The 18,303-nt window shown below is 65.8% G+C and overlaps 2 protein-coding genes across 10 annotated transcripts in view; both read left to right on the top strand.

The window, feature by feature from the left end:
- Positions 1 to 179: 179 nt before the first annotated feature.
- On the top strand, positions 180 to 3,387 carry HGH1 (HGH1 homolog). The gene is made up of 7 exons (XM_040547787.1): positions 180 to 209; positions 949 to 1,115; positions 1,189 to 1,289; positions 2,345 to 2,443; positions 2,525 to 2,616; positions 2,779 to 2,901; positions 3,017 to 3,387. The coding sequence occupies exons 1-7, from the start codon at positions 180 to 182 to the stop codon at positions 3,191 to 3,193; spliced, it is 789 nt and encodes a 262-aa protein (XP_040403721.1). The 3' UTR covers positions 3,194 to 3,387.
- A 792-nt stretch (positions 3,388 to 4,179) lies between these two features.
- The window catches only part of MROH1 (maestro heat like repeat family member 1), a 48,460-nt gene continuing 34,336 nt past the window's right edge, over positions 4,180 to 18,303 (top strand). For 2 of the 9 annotated variants that reach the window (XM_040547515.1, XM_040547510.1), the window contains exons 1-11: positions 4,189 to 4,479; positions 6,445 to 6,608; positions 6,919 to 7,050; positions 7,461 to 7,623; positions 8,666 to 8,764; positions 13,491 to 13,642; positions 13,783 to 13,923; positions 14,591 to 14,683; positions 15,800 to 15,878; positions 17,254 to 17,367; positions 17,638 to 17,711. In XM_040547515.1, coding sequence (XP_040403449.1) covers positions 4,458 to 4,479; positions 6,445 to 6,608; positions 6,919 to 7,050; positions 7,461 to 7,623; positions 8,666 to 8,764; positions 13,491 to 13,642; positions 13,783 to 13,923; positions 14,591 to 14,683; positions 15,800 to 15,878; positions 17,254 to 17,367; positions 17,638 to 17,711 — 1,233 coding nt within the window. In that variant the 5' untranslated portion in view covers positions 4,189 to 4,457. Of the gene's footprint in view, positions 4,480 to 6,444; positions 6,609 to 6,918; positions 7,051 to 7,460; positions 7,624 to 8,665; positions 8,765 to 13,490; positions 13,643 to 13,782; positions 13,924 to 14,590; positions 14,684 to 15,799; positions 15,879 to 17,253; positions 17,368 to 17,637; positions 17,712 to 18,303 lie in introns of all 9 variants that reach the window. The other 7 variants (XM_040547511.1, XM_040547509.1, XM_040547518.1 and 4 more) reach the window with 6 other exon arrangements.

Here is an 18,303-nt window from a genome sequence, read left to right as displayed (position 1 = left end):
TTGGAAGCTCGAGAGCAGAGATGTGACGGGGTGGGATCGGCTGCCCAGAGCGAGTTTCCTTCCCGGTCACTTACACGGCCCCCCAGCCATGCCCAGCCGGGAGCACCCCCTCCGAATGAAGTGGCAATAGGGGAACTGGAGCCAAAAGGCGTCTGGGTGGTGGAGCAGCCCCCGAGGCGATGCGGGACGATGCGGGCAGGGGGATGCCGGTGAGCTGGGGGCGGCTGGAGCCCCCCGGGGCGGTGCTGGGCGGAGGAGCCGCGGTGGCCGCGTGCCCACCAGCAGTAGCCACGGACAGGACCCGTGGGGTCGCCCGGCCTACGGGGGGCGCGATCGCAGCCGTGGGGACCCGGGATCCTGACGCACAGGGACACCGAGGCCCGGTTGGTTCCCCTGCTCCCCCCCCGGCGGCCGCACGGGGCCCCGGCGGGTCCCGAACTACATCTCCCAGCCGCCCTCTCTCCGCCGGCCCCGCCCCCTCACCGCCTCCTCCGCAGCCTACTGGCTCTTCCGCCGCGCGGGTCCCACCCTCTGCCCCCTCATTGGCCGCGCGGCCCGCCCGTCTCGGCGGTTGCCGGGGTTGCGCGGCCGCCATTTTGTGCGGGCATGGCGGAGGCGCTGTCGGAGCTGGCGGCGCTGCTGGGCCCGGCGGCGGGCGCGGGGCCGGCGGCGGCGGCGGCGCGGGCGGGGGCGGCGGCGGCGGCGCTGTCGCTGTCGGGCTCCGGCGAGGGCCGGCGGCTGCTGGCGGCGCACCCCGCGGCGCTGGCGGCGCTGCTGGAGCTGGCGGCGGGGCCGTGCCCGGCGGCGGGCGGCGCGGCGCGGCGCTGCCTGGTGAACGTGGCGGCCGAGGCGGCGGCCCGCGGCCCGCTGCTGGCGGCGCTGCCCGCGCTGCTGGGCCTGCTGCCGGCCGGGCCGGCCTGCGGGGCGCTCGCCAACCTGTGCCGGGAGCCCGGCGGGGCGCGGCGGGTGCTGCGAGGCCTCCGCGAGCGCGGCTGCGGGCTGGAGCCGCTGCTGCGGCCGCTGGGCGAGCCCCGGCCGCCGGCGGAGCTCGGGCCGCTGCTCTGCAACCTCAGCCAGGTGCCCGAGGGGCGCCGAGCCCTCCTGGACCGCTCCCGGTGCGGCGGGGGGCGGCGGGGGGCGGCCGGGGCTCGGCGGTGCCCGGCGCTCGCTGACCCCGCGCCCCCGCAGGTGCTCGGTGCAGCGGCTGCTGCCCTTCACGCGGTACCGGGACTCGGCCGGCCACCGGCGGGGCGTCGTGGGCGCGCTCCGGAACTGCTGCTTCGAGCACGGTGAGGGCGCCCGGCCCGGCGCTGCCACGGGCCCGGCGCTGCCACGGCCTGCGGCTCCCGTCTGCCGCGAGCCGGGGGCAGGCAGGGACCGCGCTGGCCTCAGGAGCGGCCGCGAAGCCCGGCTGCAGCACGCGGAGCCCTCAGAGGGGTCCCGGGGCTGGAGCGGCTCCGCCGTGGGGCCGCCTGAGGGCTGGGGGCGCTGGGCCTGGGCAGGAGAAGGCTCCGGGGGCACCTCCCGGCGGGCTGCTGTGCCCAAGGGGGCCGCAGGAGAGCCGGGGGGGCCCTTTGTGGGGCTGTGGGGACGGGAGTGACCTAGGGGGTGGCACCCTGCCCGCGGTGGGGGTGGAATTAAATGGTCTTTAAGGTCCCTCCTAACCCAGGCCTTGCTAGGACTGTGACGGGACAGGGGTGATGGCTTTAAGCTAAAAGAGGGGGGTTAGAGTAGACACCGGGAAGAAATCTTCCATGCTGGGAATGGTGAGGCCCTGGCCCTGGCTGCCCAGAGGAGCTGGGGGTCCCCAGCCCTGGCAGTGTTAACGTCGGGCCGGATGGGGCTTTGGGCAGCCTGAGGGGGTGGGAGATGTCCCCGCCCATGGCTGGGGCTGGACGGGGTGCTCTGTGAGGGGCCCTCAGAACCAAAGTGCTCCGTGGTTCTGCACAGCAGCCGCGTGGTGCTGCGCTGTGGATTGGTGACCGAGGCAGTGCTATAACACACCCGTGTCCAGCTGAGCAGCGCCCGCACAGCATCCAGCTCCGCTCCATTTCTCACACTGCCCCTGCAGTGAGGAGGCCGCGGTGACCAGACAGATGTCCCGTACCCGCGGCATCGTGCTCAGCAATGAAACTAGGGGGGGCGACAGCGAGCTGCTGAGTGATTTCATTGCTTAGTTTTTCCTACTTTCCTTCACCTATTGAGCCGTATCTTGGCCCACAAGTTCTTTTCCCCCTGTCCTGCTGGGGGGTTGAGCTGCTGGCCGGGGGCAGACCCACTGGGGCCGGGCTGGGTGCCCTGCGCTGGCTGCTGGCGGCTGCCCCTGAGCCCCGGCTGTTCCTAGAGTACCACGAGTGGCTGCTGGGCGACGAGGTCGACATCCTGCCCTTCCTGCTCCTGCCTCTCGCGGGCCCCGAGGAGTTCCCTGAGGATGAGATGGAAAGTAAGCAGGGGTCGGAGCAGGAGGTGGGCTGGGAGCAGGGGGCTGCCGGCCGCGCACCCCCTGAGGCTGCCTCTCGCCCAGGGCTGCCCGTGGACCTGCAGTACCTGCCGCCGGACAAGCAGCGGGAGGAAGAACCCGACATCCGCAAGATGCTGCTGGAAGCCATCATGCTGGTGGGTGCCCGTCACCGCGGGGCTGAGGACAGGAGCCGCCTGCAGGCTCTACTGAGAGTGGAACGGAGGCGTCAAGCTGCAGCACGCCGCCTCCTGCAGCAGCCCCCCAGCAGAGCCCCGCGCCTGCTCCCTGCTCACGCCGCGGCCTCGTTTCCTTGGCAGCTCACAGCCACGAAGGCCGGCCGGCACACCGTCAGGGAGAAGGGCACCTACCTGGTCCTGCGGGAGCTGCACCGCTGGGAGCGGGAGCCCGACGTGCTGGCTGCCTGCGAGAAGCTCATTCAGGTGGGGACGGGGACCTGGCGCTCCACTGCCTGGGGGCGCCAGACGGTCCTGGGGTGCTGTTGGGAGGGCGCTGGGGGTCCTGCAGGCTGCGGCACCTCCCTGACCTTTGGAAAAGGTGCTGATCGGGGACGAGCCCGGGCCGGGGATGGAGAACCTGCTGGAGGTGAGCATCCCCGAGGAGGTGGAGCAGCAGCTGCAGCGCCTGGACCGGGAGGAGGAGGAGCGGTGGCAGCGGCACGAGGCGCAGGAGCGGCACGAGGCGCAGGAGCGGCACGAGGAGCCGTCGCAGTGACGGGGACGCTGTGCTCAGCCCCCCCATGCGGACAGGACCCCCCAGGACCACAGCCCCCCGGGGCGCCCCAGGACTGCAGCCCCCTGCTGCCGGGGAGCGGGCGTTGGGGCGCTGCCGGTTGGGCTCCCCTTGTTCAGGGCACCCCGTGCAGCTCGGCTGGGGCTGGGCAGGGCCCCCCCCGTGAAATAAAGAGGCCAATAAAGAGGTGTCCGGCCCGGACCCGCCGTGCCCCCCCGCCTCCTGCCCGCTCCCTTGGGGCCGGGGCTGATCCTCGTCCCCCCGTACCCCTGCCACGTGCCCCGCCCGCACGTGTCCCCGCCCCCCGCCCACGTGACCGCCACGGGGGCGGGGCCGGGCGGTTCGTCCTCCCCTATAGGTGCGCGGCACCGCCCCGGTCACACGCGACCGCAGCCGTCACGTGCGGGGCGGGAGGGGGCGGGGCCTCGAGGGGGGCGGGGCGAAGCACCCGGAAGCGGCGCCGGTGGCCGAGCGGCCCGGGCAGGTCCCGACCCGGGCCCGGTGCGGCGGTGAGCGGGGGGGGGGCCGGGGTAGCGGGGAGCCGAGCCGAGCCCGGCTCCGCTGTCCCGGGACTGGGGCTGGGCAGCCTCGGGGGGTCTCGCCCAGGGGATCGGGGGCTGGGGGTGGGGAAGGGGGTGGGGGGAGGCGGCTGAGGGGTCCCGGTCCCGGTCCCGGTGCCCCTCGAGCCCCCGGGACCTCACAGCGGGGCCCGGTCCCCCCGGTCCCGGCGCGGGGGAGAGCGGTGTCGGGTGGGGGAGGAGTCCCGGGGGCTCGCGGGGTGCCCGTCCCGGTGTCGCGATTCCTGACCCGGTGTCCCGGTGTCCGTCCCGGTGCCCGTCCCGCTGTCGCGATGTCCGACCCGCTGTCGCGATACCCGCCCCGCTGTCGCGGGGTGCGCATCCCGGTGCCTGTCCCGCTGTCGCGATACCCGCCCCGCCGAGTGACGCCCGTCCCGCTCCCGTTCGCAGGGCGCGGAGGAGCCGAGCCCCGGCCTCCCTCGGGACGCGGCGGGGCCCATGGCCAACGGGGCCGCGCCGCCCGGCCGCGTTTCGGAAGCAGAGGCCGGGCCGGGGGCTGCCCGCCCGCCTGCCCCGCGGCCCCTCGGGCTGCTGCCGACCGCGGGCGGCGCGCCCCGGGCCGGAGAGGGCGGCTGCCGGTAACCATAGGGCCCGCGGGGGGAGCCGGCGTGGACACGGAGGGAGCCGCGAGCTGCCTGCGGCCGCTGGGCGAGCTGAGGACGCGCAGCATGATGGAGTCCCGCATCAAGCGTGAGTACGGCGCGGCATCAACCCTGGGGAGCCGGCCCCGTGCCCGTCCCCCCCGCTCCGGGCCCTCGGGGAGCCTCACCGGGAGGCTGAGCCCCCCGCCGGCCCCCCAGCGCCCGGCTCTGCCCCCGCTGCCCGCGGCGAAGCCCCCGGCCCAGCCCGAGCCCCGCGGGGACGCGGGTGCCGGGACGGAGCCGCTCTGTGCGCGGCGATTCCCTGCCCTAGAAACTGCTCTCAGCCTCGTCTCTGCTGGAAACTGCGTGAGCTGGAGCGGTCTTCAAACGTTCCAGCGGGTGTAAAGCCTCGTGCGTTTCCTAAATTAATCCCGGGCAGCTTTGAAATGAATCTCGCTCTTATTGATGCAATAAAGAATTTCCCGGTTTAATTAACCCACGGGGAAGGGCTGGGAACAGGATCACCCTCAGCAGCAGCAGCAGCACCAGGTCACGTCGGCTTTAACGTGCCTGCGAGGCTGGGGGCAGGCGCTGCCGTCCCCCGACGTGGGGGGTTTGTGCTTTCCCTTGGATTAGGGCACGGCTGAGGCACGGGCTGGGTGTGATTGCAGGGGGTTGTGTGACAGCACGAGGCAGCGTGAGCACGAGCAGCTCCTCCCGGCCTGGAAGCCCTGATGGCAGTGCCAGCGCAGGCGAGGTGTCGGGGGCAGCGGTGACCTCCTGGTGCCACGCTTGGTGGCAGCCCCCGGAGCTCCCCGGCAGCGGCAGCTCCGCTGGGCCGGCAGCCTCGTGGGTGCCTGCCGGTGGGAGATCCCTCGTCTGCTCCAGACACGGGTGCCCCACGCACAAGGGGGCCATCAGGCAGTGGGACCCGGTGCCACGGGGCGGGCAGGGGTCTGCGCACCTCTCCTCGCAGTGGTCACCGTCCAGAGGCGGCAGAAGGCTGGCGTCGGTGAGAGCCGCGGCCTGCCTGGGCTGTGACGGGCTCCAAGCAGAGCGTTTGTAGGCAGCCTGCTCTAAAACTAATTAGCCTTATTATGACAATGGCTCTAATGAGAAATGCCCTGCTCTATAATAACAATTAGCCTCTTGGAGCACAGTCTCTGCCTGGTGCGTGCTAATGAGCAGCCCCGGTCTGTAGTCGCAAAGCGATACAAAGCCACCGTCAGCAGGGCCGCCGGGTCGTGGGCTTTCCCTCCGCCCGGTGCCAGATTGGCCTTTGGGGCAGCGTTCTGAATGGGGACACCGAGGCCTTGGGCTGCCCCGTGTGCCACCGAGGGCATCCTGCACAGGAGCCATGCGACGCTCGGGGGCCAGGACCAATTTCCTTGCCCAGTAGTTCCCTGAGCAGCTCTGGCCGCCTTCGTCTGCGCTCCCGTTCCCTGGCGGCTGTGATCGGGGTGAGAGTATTTGGGAGGGCTTTGGGCGTTAGCGGTTCCTCACTGGTGTGCCAGATCATCCTCGCAGGGCCTCGCTGGTGGTGGCATTCGGTCCCCGTGCCCGTTGTGGGTCCTGCCTGGGGTCAGCCCAAGGCGCTCGGTGCACCCAGGCAGTGCCGATGCTGAGCCTGCGCCTGGTGCTGTCCAGCCTTGTTCTGAAACCTCCGGTGTGATAAATCCCTTCTCCTCCCCGCTCCAGCAAGAAACCTTACCGCCAAGTTCACCTTGCTTGGAGGCTGGTGCAGCACAGCAGTGTCTGCAGGGTCTGCAGTAAAATCTTGGTTCTTGTTTAGTGCCTGGCGTGGGAGATGAGAGTGAATGAGCCCTCAGGGTGTAGGGGAAGGTCGTGTGGGGAAGCTTCCCGTTAAAGGTGGGTTGTCTTGGGTGGAGAGCCCACAAGGGAGGGTTTTGCTCACGGGATGAGAAGCGAAAGGTCTGGTGAAGCTCAGTTTAGCTGTGGGAGGGTGCTAAATGGGAGGCTAATGGGAGGATGGAAGAAAACGCACAGGGCTGCAGCTCTTCTTTTGCTGCTCGTGATGTCCAGGAGGTGTTCGGTGAAGGCCAAAACTTTGCAGCTTGCCTGTCTTGCTCAGGGCTTGCCACGACATTGATGGATGCCACGACAGATAAGGACCCGCTGGTCCAGGAGCAGATCTACAACGCTTTGTGCTACCTGGGGGAGTCTGAGCCGGAGGAGATCCTCCACTCCTGCGACGAGTACCTGCGGCAGCATGACAAGGTGCGTCCTGGGGGCTCGGGGGTGTTGGCTCTGCCCCTGCGGGGCGAGATACCTGGGGGGATCTGGGCTCGGGTAGTGGTGGACCATGTGGCTGCAGCCTCTGGTGCGAGGTGCTGGGGTGGCGCAGGTGAAGAAACAGCGGTAACACACAGTTGCGGATGAGAAATGGAGTGAAGCTGGCTGGGAAAATACTTGTCGGTCCCTTGCCGGGCGCGAGAGGCGCAGCACTGGGGCACGCAGCGCTTGGCTCACCCTGGGCAGCCGCGGTGCCTGTGCTCGCTGGGCTGACCGGCCGCTTGGTGCCTCGCAGCTGGCCTATCCTCACCGCGTCATCATCCTGAAGGCGATGGAAACCGTGGTGAAGAACAACATTGCCAGCTTGGACAAAAGCACGGCGAAGGTGGTCATCTTCCTGGCGTCTAATGAAATGACCAAGTCAAAGGTACGGCGCGAGGGCTGCGGCTCCTCCGGCCGTCGTGCTTGGCCGCGCCCCTTCTCTCTGGGGGGAGAAGGGAATGGTCTACAGGCAGTAGGGGATGGTCTGCGTTCCTCTCTTTGGGGAGAGGTGGGATGCTCGGGCTGACAGGTTTTTCCTAGCGCTATGCACATAACAGCCAGATAAAACTTGGGTGCTGAGAAGCACCTGGATGGCAGGCAGGGGTTGGAGCAGAAAGGAGGCGGCGCCTCGGGGGGCTGCAGGTTGGTGGGGAAAGATCGCATCCGAGTCCTGAACCTCTTCTGGGGCTCCCCGCAGCGCTTGGGGTGGGCACGAAGCGTGGTTTCAGTGAAGCAGAAGCCCTGTTCGGGGGAGGCTGCGGTGCCTGACGCGCCGTGCCTGCGTCCTGCCCGCAGGAGGTGATCCGGGAGTGGCAGCAGGCAGCCAGCAGTGTGCTGGTTGCGGTCGGGCAGCGCTTCATCAACAAGGTGATGGAGGAGGTGCTCACCAAGTTCCAGCCGGGCATCCTGCCGCACTACTTCATCGTGCAGACCTTTGCGAACCTCTCGGTGTCGAACGGTGAGCTGAGCGCCCGCCTGCTGCGCGTGCAGCTGTGGGTTGGCGTTGGGAGGCATGGCGGGCATTGTGTGCTTTGGGCTCTGTAACCCACACCGGGTCCCAAATAGCTCCGTGGTGTGGTGCTGTGCGTGCTGAGCAAGCCAGCGTGCGTGGAAGCAAAGCAGGCTTCTCACTTGTTTATCAGCATCACTTTGTCTGCTTTGTAAAGTAACGTTGTGATGGAATGCACTGAAAATCAGCAAGTACCGGTATGGAAAGGAGTGCTGTCGGTGCAAATGGGTTGCTTGCTGCGTCCTTTATTCCTCTTCTCTTCTGAAGATGTGGGGCATGAGAAGAGGAACGGCAGTGCCTTAGGGAGCTGCTGGTGGGGGGAGATCGGGGAAGCCCTGCGCTGTCTTGGGTGCTTTTCCTGGTGTGCTGCTGGGACCCCCCAGTGCCGAGCTGGCAGCAGGGTGCCTGGCACGTTCCTGGCAGTGCCCGGAGCGGAGGAGCCCAGCCACGGCAGGAGCACAGTGAACGTGCAAACCCAGCACAGCTTGGCTTCACAGCTCAGCCCAATCTCTTTAAAATAGCAGCTGCTCAAAAGCAGGGGGAACTGGGGCTATGTCCCTCCTCCGCACAGAAATCCCGTCCCAGAGGACGCGGGGATGCTTCTGCTTGCCTGATATCCCAGGCTGGGCTCTTGTCTCCATCCATCCTTTAAAGACCGGGTTTAAAACCAACATTTCTTGAATGGAACTTCTTTTCACTGGCTGCAGAAAGATTCACTGACGATTCAGAAGCCAGCAGCAAGCAGGGCTTGGCGTGCGTCCCCCTGACTTCTGCTAGGAGAGGCTGAGAACTTGAGGGGTTTGTAGGGCCGGCTCCCACCAGGGCTGTCGGCATCTTGTGGGGCGAAGCGTGGCTGCCTGTGGCCGGCAGCGAGGGGCTGGCTGAGGCGTTTCCCCGGTGCCTGTGAGCCTCGCTCGGTCTGTGCCCTGCTGCCGTTCTGGTACCTGCAAGGTGCCATGGTTGCTGCAAGGCTCTTTCCTCCTTCCCGCAGTGTTTGGGATGGTGCCTTTCCTCAACTCCATCCTCGGGACGATGCTGCCGATGCTGGGGATGGCAAAACAGGACCACATGAAGTCGGTCTTCTGCTACGGTAAGCTCTTCCTACGTATTCTGAGACTGCAGTGATTTTAGGTGTGGTAGGGGAGACTTTTTGCCTTCACTGGGAAAGGAGGGACTGTGGCCAGGGGCTGGGGAGCTGGGCAGGGTGGGGTGTTCCTGAATGTGCTGGAGCAGGGCTCTGGCCGGCTCCAGGAGTGATGGGAGCCATCAGCTCCAGGTCACTGGGGTCCAGCATAACTTCACCACCTTCTCGCTGCTCCCCATCGTTCATACTTCACTGCACGGCGAGCAGAGGTGCCCTTTGCTCTCTCCTCTAGCAAAGAGCACGTGGATACTCCAGAGCCCAGTGCAGATTGAGGCAGCCTGTGGGATGGGAAGGAAGGAGGGGTGTGCTGCTCGGGACCTGGTTACAGACCAGGCTGTTCTTTTATTAGAACCACAGCCCCGGCAACCTGCAGCAGTGTGAGCGTTAGCCCTGGCAGGACATGTGAGGATGCCACAATGTGCCCGGCCAGCTCCTGCTCAAGTCACTCCTGTAGTTCTCCTAAGCAGCTTCAGGTTGGGATGCTTTCTGGTGGGCTGGGGGGAGGTCACGGGCTCCTCTCTCCTGGAGTCCTCCTCCAGCCCTGGGCTTGTCGAAGGCCGCTGCTCATGCAGCAGAACGTGACCCAGAGGCACCAGCACGTCCACGGCCGATAAACAGCCGCTTTGGTTGTCCCTCGGTCCCTGGAGAGCTGGTCCACCTTCGCCTGGAGCTGCTGGGGCCTCGCAGGAGGCTCCTGGTTGAGTTGCTTGTGTCTGAGCTGCCTCCAAGGCAGGGCGGTGCGTGGCCCCCGGCAGCTTGGTTGCAGGAAAGCGGGCATGAAATTAATGAAATTGCAGCCTTATAATGGCAACAGGGGATGATCCTGGGGACTCGCAGTTTTCTTTCCATGGCCAGACAAAAATAAAAGGTGGCCTGGAGGAGTGCTGCTGGTTCAAGGGCTCCCACGGGTGCTGTGGGAGAGGTAGGAGCGCGCTGCTGGTGCAGGAGCACTTATCTCTTGCTGATACCTGTGTCCCAGCCTGGGAATGCTGATGTGGTTCTGGATGTCACGGGATAAATGCGAGGCTGGGAGCCTCCCGGGCAGTGCTGGGAGCTGTGGGGAGGGACGTATGGCTGCGCTTAGCGCACGGTGAAGTCTGTCTGGGCCCGTCACTGGGACCTGCTGCGGGCCTGCAGCTGGCTCACACCTACGTGAAGGTCGTAGCACTTCGACCTTCAGAGCTCTCGTTTGGCTTTGTTTAGATCCAGGCAAGAAATACAACTCCCGAACTGTTCCTGTGTGCTCAGGAGGCCTGAGTCGAGGCTGGGTCACCTCTGTGACTGCTCCGTGTGTACCCGAGTGGTTCGGGGCGGCTGCTGGGGTGCGGGAGCTGCTCGGCCGGAGCCCGGCCCTGCGGACACCGTGCTGTGCGTGCAGCCAGCGAGGCTGGGGGTGCGTGTCGTCTTCTTGGATTTAGCAAGGCATTTGATAGTTTCCCACAGCGTTCTCCTGGAGAAGGAGGCTGCTCCTGGCTCAGACAGACGTCCCCTTTGCTGGTTTACCTGGCTGGGTGGTGGCCAAAGGGCCGAGGCGAATGGAGCTCAGTCCGCTCAGCGGTCTGTCACCGGTGGCGTTCCCCAGGGCTCTGCAATGGGCCAGTTTTGTTTAATATCTTTATCAGTGATACTGGTGAGAGGGTTGAGTGCACCCTCAGTAAGTTGGCAGACGACACCAAGTTGAGTGGGATTGTTGATTTGCTTGAGAATAAGAAGGCTCCGAAGAGGGATCTGGACAAACTAGATTGATGGGCCGCATCTGCCTGTATGGCATTCAACAAGGCTAAATGCTGTGAGCTGCACTTGGGTCAGAACAACCCCATGCAGCGGTACAGGCCTGGGGAAACCTGTCTGGAAAAGGCCCTGGGGGTGCTGTTCGACAGGCGGCTGAACTTGAGCTGGCAGTGTGCGCAGGTGGCCAAGAAGGCCAACGCCATCCTGGCCTGCATCACAACTAGTGTGGCCAGCAGGACAAGGGAAGTGACGGCGCTCTGTACTCAGCTCTGGTGAGACAGCACCTCGAGTACTGTGTTTGGTTTTGGGCCCCCTCAGTACACTAAGGACATTGAGTTGCTCAAGGGTGTGCAGAAAAGGGCAACGAAGCTGGTGAGGGGACTGGAAAACAAGAGGTGAGGAGCAGCTGAGGGGCCTGGGGCTGGTTGGTCTGGAGGAGGCTGAGGGGAGACCTCATCGCTCCCCACAACCTCCTGAAAGGGTGCTGCACCGAGGAGGCGCCGGTCTCTTCTCGCAGGTGACAAGCGATAGGACGCGAGGCGACGGCCTTGAGTTGTGCCAGGGGAGGGTTGGGTCGGACCCAGGAGGAATTCCTTCACGGGGTGGCCGAGCCCTGGGACGGGCCGCCCGGGGGGTGCTGGGGTCCCAGCCTGGAGGTGTCTCAGAGACGTGTGGGCGTCCTCCCGCAGCAGCCTCGTCGCTGCCGCCCCTCTGGCCTGATGGCTTTGTGTGCCCTTGGGAAGCACTCGAACCCCTCGGCTGGTCTCCCAGAACACCCAAATTCTCCAAAACACCACGGAGGGATGGGGCCAGGGGTGCACCAGACCGAAGGACGGGTCTGGAGCTTCATTTGGGATGATTGCAGGGGCGGAGAGGTGGGTGCAGGGACATGATCCTTGCAGTGCCATGCTGCAGGAATCGGCACCTGGGTTGGGGTTGGGAAGGACTCCTAGGTGATAGTTTTGGCTAGAAATACGTGCTTTTGTCCTGACAAATGTCTTGTAGATGCTTTAGGAGAGCTTAACCAAAACGAGGGTGTTTTGATACCAGCAAAGAGACTGGGTGTAAATGGGGTCTGGACAGGGGGGCTAGATTCCTTTCCCTGCTCCAGAAAGGTGCTGGGTGTGATGGAGGCGAGCAGGGATGTGCCTGGTCCCTTCCCAGGTGAGGATGGGTGGGAATTCGGAGCCTCTGCCTGAGGGGCAGCCCAACCCCCGAGTCCTGCAGGCAGCGTCAGACCCTTCTGCCGCCGGTCCCTGCACCACGGGGGTGTCCCCCAGCCCTCCTCATGCTCCTGGCCTGCGGGGAGGCTGCGGGGGGCTTCTGGCCCCCGCTAAGGCCGGAGAGGTGCCGGCCCCTTGCAGCAGGCAGGTTTGCTGCCTGGAGCGTTCGTTTCTCGGGTGGCCGAGCCGCGGCGAGGGTGGGAAGGCTGCTGGCGGAAGCGCTGTGGCTGCGATGTGAGGTCGCGGCGTGACTCAGCGCCTCCGGCCGAGAAAACATCGCCGAGGAGGAGGCGGGGGGCTGCCCCCTGCCCCCCTGCCCTGTGAGCATGGTGCTCGGCCACAGCGTGGGCAGGGGCCCGGCTCTGGTCTTGGGAGCCTCCTCTTCTCCTCTTCCTCCTGTGGGATCCCGTTCCTCCTCTGGGAGCACTGGCGTGGGCACGCTGAGCGTGTGATCGGTGCCCGTGGTGTGCCCGCGAGTCATCCAGCGCCCCTGGGGGCTGCACTGACCTCTGTGTCCTGGTGTGGCCGCTGCCATCCCGCGGGCACGAGGCTCAGCTGCGCACCGGCCTCCCGCATCTGTGGGGGTGTGGGTCAGGCTGTGAGCGGCTGTTCCTGCACCAAGGGCTCTGCGCTCCTCTGTCCGGTCCCGCTGGCACTCGCGGCCAGCTGCCTGCTCCCTTCAGCCCACCGCCCTGTCGTAATCTCGCCACGGGAGACCTCGAGGCCACGAATCACGAGGCCGCTTCCTTGCCCGGCTGGTGCGGGGCCAGCAGATGCAGGAGGTGAGGCCGTGTCTGGGGGAGGCTCGGTCCCGCGGGCGTCCCAAGGGGCAGCAGCTCCTCGGCTCTTGGGAAGAGCTGCCCCAGCGCAGAGCTGGGGACCCCCTGCAGGAGCCGTCCTCCAGAAGGAGAGGGGACGAGGAGCTCCGGGACGTGGCCGTGGGCAGCTTGCTGTGGGGGCCCTGCCGGGCAGGGTTGGGGCAGAGCTCCTGAGGTGCCTCCAGCCTGGGCCTGATCCTTCTCCTCCAAAGCACCCAGCGCTCGGCTGTGGGATAATTCCCAGAGTAAAACTCACTCAGGGTGTTTCCAGCCCTCGGTGCTGCCAGCTGAGACCTGCTCCCGGTGATCCCGCGGCTGCTCGGGGAGGCCCGTAAAGCTGGGGGGAACTCAAACAGCGGTGGCTTCCCCTGGGGGGAGATGGAGGGCGGGCGTCCCCTTCAGTCAGCAGGCTCTATCCAGCCCAGCCTGGCTGGAGGCAGGAGGCGTGCCTTTGCACAGACACGCTCTGACTGCTGCTGGATCAGCAAGGAGAAAAACAACCTGTGCTCACACGCACCGGGTGCTGGCCCGGGGCTGGAGGGACGAGTCAAGTGAGGCATGCTGGCCTGCCTCGGGCTGCTCGGGCTGCTCGCTAACAGGCACGCAGGAACAGCCCACGCGGCACGTCCAGGCTCCAACGGTTAGAGGGAGCTGACTCCCGTCAGGGGTGGCATCAGTCCTGGCCAGGGAGCAGAAAGCCACCCGTGGCTGTTAGCCAGCATCCCTCGTAGCCAGGGCACCTCTCGGAAAGCCTGCAGGCTGTCGGAGGGAGTCCTGGTGCATATGCTATCCCTTGAGAGGCTGCCCAGTCCGACAGCACTCGGCCATCTGCCTTCTGCAGGGGCTAAAACAAACACCGCCTTGTGCGTGTGGAAAACCTAAACACGAGCTGCCTTGTAGCCCTGCAGCACTTCAGTGAAAGCATCCAGGAGTACTTGGCGAACTTGGACAAGGCCCCGGACCCCACGGTCAGGAAGGACACCTTCTCAAACGAGATCTTCAGCGCGTACGAAGTGCTCTTCAACAGCTGGCTGCAGCACCGGGAGGCCAAGGTGCGGCCGTGGGGCGGGGAGGGCACAGCGGGACCCCGCTTTGCTCATCTACTGTCCCCCAGAGCACTGGGGCCGTGCTTTGGCAGCCTGGCTGTTCGGGATTCAGGCCACGCTGATTAGTGCTTGTTCTCCCCCTGCAGCTGAGACTGGCAGTGGTGGAGGCCATGGGGCCCATGAGTTACCTGATGCCCAGTGAGAAGCTGGAGGAGCAGCTCCCTAAGCTCATCCCGGGCATCCTCGCCCTCTACAAGAAGCACGCAGAGGCCTTCTACATATCCAAGGTGAGCAGCTTGGAGCGCTGGTGCTGCTGGCCGAGGCCCCGTCCCTGACCCTGTTCTCGTGGCTCAGGGGTGCTGGCAGCGGGCCGTGCCGTCGGGCAGCGTGGCCAGCTCTCGGTGAATGCGGGAGGTGCTGAGCAGGGGCTCTGCCTGTCCCAGAGAGCCGTGCCCTGTCACAAGGGCAAGCAGCAGCAGAATGGCCCGAGCCCTTGTCTCACTGATGCTGGGCTGCATCTGCCTCTCTCTGTGCTCGATTCCTGCTCCCTGCATCACCTTCTGTCCTGCTACCGAGCCCAGGCGTCGTGGGGCCGTCCCCGGCCACCCAGGGGACAGAGTGGGCTGCACCCACCCAGCTCCTGGCACCGCTTGGCTCTCCCCTGCACGCACACACGGAGCTGTGGCTCGCAGCCTGGGGCTGGTGCGCATCTCCCTGGTCCCCTGCAACAGCACCAGGGCAGGGGCAGCTCCTGGGGGCTCCCGCACCGTGCCCTGGGGGAGATGCCTTGTGCTGCCCACCGCAGCGTGCTGGGGATCGCCGCTCTCAGCACCGCTCCCTGCCCTTGGGCTGGCACGTGCTGGCACGGCTCATGGATCCCCACCTCCTGCCGTCCTCCTCTGGGGTGTGAGCCCTTTCCTGATGCTGACTGCAGTGTGGTCTCTCGCTGTGCAGAGCCTCTGCCAGATCCTGGAAGCTTCCGTCAACATCGGCAGCCGCAGCCTGGACGTGCAGCTGGACGCGCTGCTGGGCACCCTGCACCCCCAGGTAGGGGTTCCCTGGGGGCGGTGGGTGGGACGGGAAGCCCCTGGAGCGGGGCAGTGCTGGTCCTGTGCTCGGTCGTGGGGCGCGAGGCGTGCAGCTCACCCAGCCCTGGTCCTGCTCCCGCCTGCCTCTGCCACTCCTCCGAGCAGGAGCCGGCGTTGCTGGCAGCCTGCGAGCTCGGGCGTTTGCCGCGTTGGTGTCACATGAGCAGCCGGGTTCTCTCTGAGGTTCAGCTCTGGCTGCGCGGTCACGCAGAAGAGGGAAAACAAATATCTCGGGACCAGCTGACCTTTTAAACAGCTCGCTCTGGGTGAACAAACCGGGCACTGGCTGGCTGTGGGGCGCTGACTGTGCAGCAGCACGCGGGGACCTCTTCTCAGGCTGCCGAGCCTGGGCTCCTCTGCTGCCCTCCTGCTGCAGGGATGTGAGGTCTGTCGTACCACCAGGCTCTTACAATCACTCTTCAGGGCTTGAAACAAAGCTGAGCCCGTGTTTTTAATGCTTAACGGGCTTTGAATCGTGGAAGTGTCCAGCAGGGAGAGGCTGTCCCTTAAATGTGTGTGTGGGCAGAGTGATGCACAACCACCAGCGCGGTGCCGGTGCCGTTTGGAGGAGCTGCTCCTCGGTAGCTGGCGTGGAGGAGGCTGCAGGAGGGCTCTGGGCTTCGGGACGTGGCTGGCCTTAGCAAAGCAGCTCTGGCTCAGGTGCAGACCGAAGCGTCCTTTTGGCAGACTGGAGCAAGCAGATGTGTGCTGTCCTCACTGCAACGTTAGAATTAGGTGCCTGCGTTATTTTAGTAGCACCCAGACAGGTTGGCTCGTTCTGAAGCTTCGGAGGCGGCGGCCAGCTGGGCAGCGGGACACCTTTAAATAGCAGAGGACATCAAGTTCCCAAGTACCTCCGGGGGGGCTTGACCTACTCTGAGCGCACTCAAGCTGGTGCTCAGCATGCAGAAAGCACCGCTCTGTGCTCCCGTGCCGTGGGATGTTCTCACAGCCACCTCTGCTCATCCCAAACGCCGGCTGTGCCAGTGCCCAGCATGGGTCTGCTTTCCAGGGCTGGGTCTGCAGCCTGCCCTCGCTCCACGTAACGTCCCTGACACGGCTGTTTCTCCCACAGATCTGTGCTCCTGCCGAGCCGTCTGTCCCCCTGACCGTTAAAAACCACACCGAGGTTCTTCGCTGCTTCACTGTCCTCGGTAAGGGCTGACGCGGCGTGCCTGTCCCAAAGCCTGCCGCACCCCGGGAGGCGTGGGCACGCTGCGCCGTGGCTGGTGGTTTTCCTGCCCTTTTTGTGCTCCTCTCCAAGGATTTCGGTGTGGTGCATGGAGGGTTGTGTTCCCCCTGCTCTCGGGAGGGCTTGGGGATGCTGCTGGATACTGCTTGGCCACGCAGGGAGGTGGAAGGGAGAGGGGTGGTGGTTTCTGTCCTGACTGCGGCCCCTGGCATTGGGCTTGCAGAAGGCAGAAGCTCCGTGTGTGCTGAGAGCACCGCTCGCTGGAGCTCCTTGAGGAGGCACACGGGGCCAGCTCAGCTCCCTCTGGAGCTCGCTGCCGCCTCGGCCCCTTGCAGGGACCTTTCCAAAGAGCCTGGTTCAGTTTCAAACCTTCCTTCAGAACCTCTCGAGCTCTATCAGGGCCCCTTCAGCAGTCAGACACCAGCATGCCGTGCTCGTGGGTCACAGCGGAGGGACAGCAGAGGCAGTTTGATGCTTCTCTGTCCTCCTCAGTGCTGCCCCCCGTGACAGCAGCGTAACACAGAACACAGCCGTCCCACGTTGCTGCAGGCGCTCAAGAGCGCACGGGGCCCCCAAGGCTGGGCTGAGCAGACGTGGGCTGACCTACAGCTTGGTGTTCCCTCCTGGGCACAGAGCTCCGTGGCTGGAGCCGCCCCCAGCTCACCAAAACGTCCCCGTGCAGGGTGACGGTGGCATGGACAGACGTGCGACTGCCAGAGGAAGCGCGGCGGTGTGGCAGGCTGCTGCTGGGTCACGCCTGGGTGACGTCCTCCTGCGGGGCTCGGGCACGGAGCGGGGCTGCCTGTGCCCGGCTGCCTTGGCTTCGCAGCTAAGATCCGCAGCTTGCCCCGTCCCCGAGCCCATCCTTCCCCAACCGCGCCGCTCCAAACCCCACGAGCGTTGCTCCAATTTCGGCAGCTGCAGACTGGTTTTATTTTTAACGATCAAAATGTTTTGACAGGCGAGGCAGCACTTGTTGGAAGTATAATTTAAACTCCTTCAGAGTGCTGGAGAGCGCAGGCACTGTGCTGGAGGCACCCGAGAACATAAAGTCTGGGTGTGAAGAGCAGGCTGGGCCATTTATGGGGCCCATGGGGTGGCATAGCCGCTTCCCCAGGACCCCAGCTGGCCGGGACAGCAGCAGTGGTGCTTTCTGAGCTGCACAGGGCTTGGTGCAGCAGGCAGAGCCCCGCTGCGTGCAGCAGGCATGCAGTTCCCACAGCATGTCAGAGTGCAGGGCAGGGCGCTCCTTGGGGTGTGCTGCTGCACCCCAAATCCCTCGGCTGCGCCACCCTGGGGTGCAGCACGTCTGTGACAGCCGCTCTGTCCTCCTGCAGCCTGCTCCTTCCCTGACCGCGTGCTGGCCTTCCTCCTCCCGAAGCTGGAGAGCAGCAACGAGAGGACGCGCGTGGGGACGCTGCTCATCATGAGGCAGATCATCAACAGCGCCCGTGAGTGCTGCGGGGGCAGAGGGGTGCAGAGCTGTGCCCTTCCTCCCGCCCACCGCCTTGTTCCCCTGCCGCAAACAGCGATGAGCACGGGGCAATGAGCACAGGGCAGATGAGCCCGTCCCTGGCTGCAGGGTTGTGGGGAGGAGGAGGAGGAGGAGGAGGATGCCGTCCTGGTGGCCCAGCCGGCTGGGAAGGGACGGGGGATGCTGGGCACCAGGGGCTCCATTCTCGGCAGCACCAGCCTCAGAGACTCTTTGCTTCTTCTTGCAGCCTCCCAAATGGAGATTAAAAAACCCTTTATTCTTTCGTCTATGAAACTCCCTCTGCAGGACAGCAATGACAAGGTAAGCAGTCTGCTCCTCTGCGTGTGCCTCAGGGGCTGAGGTGTTCCCAGGGCCCTGCCTCTGCCAGCCCGGCCATCCCCAGCCGCCTCTGCTTGCTCACCCGTCCCCTGGCCGGGTTTCCAGCAGGTCTGACAGCGTGCCCAGTGTGTGCCCTCCCAGTAAACAGGGAGCATGTCACAACTGGTTTTCTGTCTGCCCTGTGCAGAGAGCACATCTGAGCCACGGTGCTCCCTTCCTGGTGGGGACATCGCTGCTGTGAGCAGGGCCCTGCCTGGAGCACCCGGGGGAACGAAACGCAGCGCCCGGCTGCTGGTGACACAGCCCCTGTGGCCGTGGGGCGCTCCAAGCCCGAGCCTTGCTTTGGGACCGCTCGTGCACAGCGTGCGGCCGTGGGCTCCTGTCTCCATGGCGAGCTGCAGGCCCCGACCCCGCTGTGGTGCCCGGGGGCTGAGTGGGACCCGCGGCTGCGTTCCCTGCTGCCAGTGGGAGGAAAGTGCGGGGCGGCTGCGATGGGGACCCTGCAGCAGGCAGAGCCCCCGCCCGCAGCCTCTCTCCTCCCGTACCCACGCCGGTGCCGCTGCTCTGCCCGCGC

Source organism: Cygnus olor, chromosome 2 (genome assembly GCF_009769625.2).
Source record: "Cygnus olor isolate bCygOlo1 chromosome 2, bCygOlo1.pri.v2, whole genome shotgun sequence".
NCBI classification, from domain to species: domain Eukaryota; kingdom Metazoa; phylum Chordata; class Aves; order Anseriformes; family Anatidae; genus Cygnus; species Cygnus olor.
Note: the sequence above shows the minus strand (reverse complement) of the source record. Positions and strands in the feature narration are given on the sequence as shown.

What these genes read in the sequence shown, in the direction of transcription:
- HGH1 (XM_040547787.1), top strand. Translation starts at nt 180, where the DNA reads ATGCGGGACGATGCGGGCAGGGGGATGCCG. An exon ending in GCCCTCCTGGACCGCTCCCG is followed by an intron (nt 1,116 to 1,188) that starts GTGCGGCGGGGG and finishes GCGCCCCCGCAG; the next exon opens with GTGCTCGGTGCAGCGGCTGC. An exon ending in GAACTGCTGCTTCGAGCACG is followed by an intron (nt 1,290 to 2,344) that starts GTGAGGGCGCCC and finishes GGCTGTTCCTAG; the next exon opens with AGTACCACGAGTGGCTGCTG.